We start from the raw sequence: 6,862 nt of genomic DNA on the forward strand, positions 1-6,862 counted from the left end.
ATTTCATTCCTCAAGTTCATGGCATCATACGCCTCAGTCTTCGGGATCTCATGGATGAACATATACGCGTTCTTATCTCAACATGCAGGTGTCACAGGTATCGTTAACATAGATTAGTGTATTTCTGTATCTAAACGAGGTTAAGTAGTAATGTAAAATCTGCAGACAACGATACGAAACGTCCACTAAATATGTCAGAGGAAACAGTGATTCCGCGAGTGGGCTAGTGGTGAGAAGGTGGCTCCACGTTTTGGCTGGTGCTGAGATTGTTACTGAGACAGAGCTTGTGGTGAGATGGTGACTGAGACAGAGCTTTTGCCGAGATGGTGACTCCGTGAGTGAGCTTTTGGTGAGATGGTGACTGTGACAGAGCTTGTGGTGAGATGGTGACTGAGACAGAGCTTGTGGTGAGATGGTGACTCCGGGACTGAGCTTGTGGTGAGATGGTGACTGTGACAGAGCTTGTGGTGAGATGGTGACTGAGACAGAGCTTGTGGTGAGATGGTGACTGTGACAGTGCTTGTAGTGAGATGGTGACTCCGTGACAGAGCTTGTGGTGAGATGGTGACTGTGACAGAGCTTGTGGTGAGATGATGACTGAGACAGAGCTTGCGCCGAGGTGGTGACTCCGTGAGTGAGCTTGTGGTGAGATGGTGACTGAGACAGAGCTTGTGGTGAGATGGTGACTAAGACAGAGCTTGTGGTGAGATGGTGACTGTGACAGAGCTTGTGGTGAGATGGTGACTGAGACACAGCTTGTGGTGAGATGGTGAGTGAGACAGAACTTGTGCCGAGATGGTGACTCCGTGAGTGAGCTTGTGTGAGTGAGATTGTGACAGAGGTTGTGGTGAGATGGTGACTGTGACAGAGCTTGTGGTGAGATGGTGACTGTGACAGAGCTTGTGGTGAGATGGTGACTGAGACAGAGCTTGTGGTGAGATGGTGACTAAGACAGAGCTTGTGGTGAGATGGTGACTGTGACAGAGCTTGTGGTGAGATGGTGACTGAGACACAGCTTGTGGTGAGATGGTGAGTGACACAGAACTTGTGCCGAGATGGTGACTCCGTGAGTGAGCTTGTGGTGAGATGGTGATTGTGACAGAGGTTGTGGTGAGATGGTGACTGTGACAGAGCTTGTGGTGAGATGGTGACTGAGACAGAGCTTGTGGTGAGATGGTGACTGAGACAGATCTTGTGGTGAGATGGTGACTGTGACAGACTTGTAGTGAGATGGTGACTTCGAGAGTCTACTGGCAATCTCCTGCTTGAAATCCACATAAAGGTTATTTGATCCTGAGATAAATACCTCCGCCATTCTAGCTTGTGGTGAGATGGTGACTCCGGGAGTGAGCTTGTGGTGAGATGGTGACTGTGACAGAGCTTGTGGTGAGATGGTGACTGAGACAGAGCTTGTGGTGAGATGGTGACTGTGACAGACTTGTAGTGAGATGGTGACTTCGAGAGTCTACTGGCAATCTCCTGCTTGAAATCCACATAAAGGTTCTTTGATCCTGAGATAAATACCTCCGCCATTCTAGCTTGTGGTGAGATGGTGACTCCGGGAGTGAGCTTGTGGTGAGATGGTGACTGTGACAGAGCTTGTGGTGAGATGGTGACTGAGACAGAGCTTGTGGTGAGATGGTGACTGTGACAGAGCTTGTGGTGAGATGGTGACTGTGACAGAGCTTGTGGTGAGATGATGACTGAGACAGAGCTTGCGCCGAGGTGGTGACTCCGTGAGTGAGCTTGTGGTGAGATGGTGACTGAGACAGAGCTTGTGGTGAAATGGTGACTGAGACAGAGCTTGTGGTGAGATGGTGACTGTGACAGAGCTTGTGGTGAGATGGTGACTGAGACACAGCTTGTGGTGAGATGGTGAGTGAGACAGAACTTGTGCCGAGATGGTGACTCCGTGAGTGAGCTTGTGGTGAGATGGTGATTGTGACAGAGGTTGTGGTGAGATGGTGACTGTGACAGAGCTTGTGGTGAGATGGTGACTGAGACAGAGCTTGTGGTGAGATGGTGACTGAGACAGATCTTGTGGTGAGATGGTGACTGTGACAGACTTGTAGTGAGATGGTGACTTCGAGAGTCTACTGGCAATCTCCTGCTTGAAATCCACATAAAGGTTCTTTGATCCTGAGATAAATACCTCCGCCATTCTATACCAATGCCAATACGTCCTCCAAAATACCTGCTGTATCCATCTCGCTGTGTTTGCAATTTAACGCCGACTCGGTAACATTCCAACTCTACAACGGAGATCGATGAATGATCAAATCTGGACAAGATAATCCAGTGATTGTAATAATTAGAATCCACCGGGGAAGCTGGGATACGGTGTCATGTATCAACCTCCTCGCTGCAAATGAGGCGGTGTTCCAGGCTGTTATCGACAGACATTCGGGTCGCGCAAAACGATTTTCTGAGGCTATACTGAAAACCTGATCATGAAGCTTATTGTTAAAGATGGAGGCAATGGCCTCGGGACTATTTGAAAATGCCATCAAAGATTTTTGAGACCTCCCCTTCTGCACGTTCAACCAAATATGATATATAAAGCCAAATGGGTTTTTTCTCATTTTGCAACCGTAGCTAAGTTAAGGGAGCATTCAATATTACTACGACATATCCAGATATGGCCTTCCGGCATTACAGCGATTTATTACACATAACCTGGCATTAGTTGTTTCCGGATGTAAAAATCACAATTTATCCCGATCGGAAGTTTTGTCAACTATCGACATCTACCCGTGAACGTGTGCAGCAAGTCTAATGTCTGTGTTGCCGACAGTCGACTCTGCGTTCTATTGTCCACTGTCCAATACCTTGTCAATAACGCCGTCGATCGAGTAGACTCCAATCTATTAGAGTAATGGAGCCACAATGGGCTCTTGTGAAAACACTCAACTACGGTAATCTGCGGCTTGACAGTGTTACACAGGTTCTCCACAGTGTGTCGGGGAAGTCTGGTGGGAATTCACACAAGTCGTGCACTAAATAGATAATTGATTAAAATAACCTAGATGGGCATCCTGTTAATAGTCCCATCGCTCCGATTAAATAGAGCTGTTCATTACGTCTATTCTGATATACTGAAGGACAATCACAATGTCTAAGGCAAAATGCGGAAGTGTAAAAAGAATGATTATTACAGACTACCGTCTTATAGCTGCAATATTACTGAGAATGACTTGAAACAACAAATTAACAAATTTTCCTTTCGTTTTATAAATGGAATACACCAAGACACCAGTTCGCCTTGGCCATATGAACCGCTTGATATCTGGCCATGCATGACCATGGTGTCATGATATAAATGGGATTTTTATGGCAAACAGTAACAATATATGTCTTTTTCTGCAGGTTCGGCCGATTCTGCAATGGGTGGGAGCTGGCAGGAGACCCCGTTTGACTTCGGGGGCTTCTCGAAACGGAAGGACCCGACAAAGCTCATCCAGGTCTTCATGTTGCCGTGGCAGTCGAAAAAGTGAATGTCGCCGAGAAGAAATGCTGAGCTTCGATTGGTCAATAGAGACATATGACCCGTTCCCCAGACATGGACCGTCTTTGAAAATGAGAAAACCTTTGCGGCGTTGCTTACAACTGAACGGCTGAGTGTGTTATCTGGGTAGCGAATACTCCAACCATATTCCTGGAGGTGACAACAGGGCGCTGTTGTTCGCCTTCAGGAGCATTTACAATGTCTTAAAAAGCGTATTAAAGTAATGATCACAATCAGCTAAAACAGACTCCCTACATCATGAAGTTGTTCCTCGGGCAAGGGGTCAGCGTTTGAATATTTATATCTATCTGTTCGTTTACACAATGTGCAAGCTAGTGAGTGTCTTGTGTAATCTTATCTATGTCTAGGGGTCACAGCAGGTAAACATGAGACACTATGAGCTGTTGTAGGTAACGTATAGCACGTCAAATGGAAGTGGGTGAACATTTACAGTTCATATTTATTTATTTATTTTTCAATTCGTAGTTATTTATTTCTCATCATTGTAATACTGGTAGTAATAGCGAAATCTTTACTGGTCATTAAAATATAACTGTAAGCCCAATATCAATATTTGTCAGTGATTGTCTTAGGATTTGGAGTGGTGATATAGTTCATGCTCTTTAAAATCTTATTGTATTTGTGAAATGTTTTGGGGGGGGTTATATTACGGATAATAGTCTTCTATTTTCAGTAAAACCAGCAGTCACAGATTTACGTATCATAAACAATGAGGTCTAGTGGACCCAAATACACAAATGTGTTATACTTTGGAGAATTCGTCGAAATTCATCTTTGTCGGGTTATGTATGTTGTCGTCAGGGGAACCGTACCGGTTTCGGCTACATCTAAAAGGGAACGTTCAAATGTAGGAAATCTGACACGGCATGTATAGGGAATATGTGTGGGCCCATGTTATAAATACATCTATATTTCTAAACACTTGCTTTCCAATGTTATGCAGCAGAAATGTAATAAAGGTCTATTCTTATTGCACTGATTGTTTTGTTCTCGCTCATTGTGCACCTCTTACCTTTCTCAAGGTAGTGGACAAATTAAGCTATTTTTCGTCACACTGCACATGAAATGAGAGCGGAAATATTCTCCGGATACAGGTAATTACAATGACAAGGTGTTAACTTTATTACTTTGTTATCCTTGGGAAGGATATGCTCACCTGTCCGCGAACACCTGGTGTCATCATTATGGGATATATGATTCACATACACAGCCCCTTGGTACTGTCAGAATCGTATAATCCATCGATCTGTCTAATTCCTACCTTCAGGTTACGTCCTGGGTTTCAGAAAGTTTAATCTTCTTACAATCCACCGTGGGTTTGTTATTTGGGTTTGTCGTTTGCATTTTTTTGTCGTTTTTTTTTCATTTTTGTTGTTGTTTGTTTTGTTTTTGTTTTTGTTTAGTTTTAGGAGGGGGGGGGGCGTTATTATTCATCTTCTTTCTTCTTTTTTCTCGTGTTCTCTCTTATTATTTTGTTTGGGTGGTATGTGTGTGTGGGAGGGGTTGTCTCCTTCTTGTTCATGTTTCCCAACCTGTTAAACTCGAACAAATTAAGCAGTTTATTGGTTCGGACAAAGACATTTGTCTTGTAAAAAGACGATACATTAAACATGTGCTTAAGTGCGGGGCAGGGCTGAAGCCCCACAAACTCTCAGGAATCAAGCTGCCTACTACCCTGCTCCCGAACACGGTCATACACCCACTACCCTGCTGCTGGAGAAGGTCATACACCCACTACTCTGCTGCTGGAGAAGGTCATACACCCCTTACCCTGCTGCCGGACACGGTCATACACCCACTTCCCTGTTGCCGGAAGAGGTCATACACCCACTACCTAGGTGTCGAACACGGTCATACACCCACTACCCTGCTGCCGGACGAGGTCCTACACTCACTACCCGGCTCCCGGACACAGTCATACACCCACTACCCTGCTCCTGGACACAGTCATACACTCACTACCCTGCTCCCGGACACGGTCATACAACCACTACCCGGCTCCCGGACACGGTCATACAACCATTACCCGGCTCCCGGACACGGTCATACACCCACTACCCCACTACCCTGCTCCCGGACACTGTCATACACCCACTACTCTGCTGCCGGACACGGTCATACACCCACTACTCTGCTGCCGGACACGGTCATACCCCCACTACCCGGCTCCCGGACACGGTCATACACCCACTACCCTGCTCCCGGACACTGTCATACACCCACTACTCTGCTGCCGGACACGGTCATACACCCACTACTCTGCTGCCGGACACGGTCATACACCCACTACCCTGCTCCCGAACACGGTCATACACCCACTACCGCACTACCCTGTTCCCTGACACGGACATACACCCACTACACTGCCCCGGACACGGTCATACACCCACTACCCGGCTCCCGGACACGGTAATACCCCCACTACTCTGCTCCCGGACACGGTCACACACCTACTACCCTGCTCACGGACACGGTCATACACCCAATACCCCACTATCCTGTCTCCGATACGGTCATACACCCACTACCCTGCTCCCGAACACGGTCATACACCCACTACCGCACTACCCTGCCCCGGACACGGTCATACACCCACTACCCTGCTCCCGAACACGGTCATACACCCACTACCGCACTACCCTGCTCGCCCTGACACAGTCATACACCCACTACCCTGCCCCGGACACGGTCATACACCCACTACCCTGCTCCCGAACACGGTCATACACCCACTACCGCACTACCCTGCCCCGGACACGGTCATACACCCACTACCATGCTGCCGGACACGATCATACACCCACTACCCTGCTGCCGGACACGATCATACACCCACTACCCTCAGCGACCTCCTCCTCTCTTGCTGTAACCTCGACTGGCGTACTATAAACATACAACGCATACAAACCTTTTATCAAAAACGGCCAAATTAGCCAATAATACTAAACTGACGTACAAAGATAAGTACTCATCGGGTGATCTGGGATTATTTTCTTTAAAAGACGTAGGATCATTTTCTACCAAAATGCCACGACTAGCAGCCGAGCACTTCTCACATATATCCGTTACTGTTTGGAAGATAACCCTACCCCCACCACCACCTCCAAAGATAAACAAACAAAGAATACAAATAATATACTTTAGGTTTTCTCTCTGTACGTCTGTTTAGTTTTTAAATGGAATAAAATGGGGAAGACATATTTTACAGATTTCTTGAATAGCACATGCTTTATCTCCTCAACCTGGACGGCCAGTTATAGCTTGACCCCGTGTAGGAGGTACTCCACTACGATCAGTATTTCAGTTATATCAGGGTCGGCGATTTGATTTAGAAAC

The 6,862-nt window shown here is 46.6% G+C and overlaps 1 protein-coding gene across 2 annotated transcripts in view; it reads left to right on the forward strand.

Annotated features, from left to right (window-relative positions):
• The window catches only part of LOC124256305, a 65,113-nt gene extending 60,612 nt beyond the window's left edge, over window positions 1-4,501 (forward strand). For both annotated transcript variants that reach the window (XM_046690281.1, XM_046690282.1), the window contains exon 4: window positions 3,367-4,501. In XM_046690281.1, coding sequence (XP_046546237.1) covers window positions 3,367-3,494 — 128 coding nt within the window. In that variant the 3' untranslated portion in view covers window positions 3,495-4,501. The remainder of the gene's footprint in view (window positions 1-3,366) is intronic.
• The last annotated feature ends 2,361 nt before the right edge of the window (window positions 4,502-6,862 follow it).

The sequence above is a fragment of the Haliotis rubra genome, unplaced genomic scaffold, assembly GCF_003918875.1.
Source record: "Haliotis rubra isolate DU_JTF1 unplaced genomic scaffold, ASM391887v1 Scf623, whole genome shotgun sequence".
NCBI lineage: Eukaryota > Metazoa > Mollusca > Gastropoda > Lepetellida > Haliotidae > Haliotis > Haliotis rubra.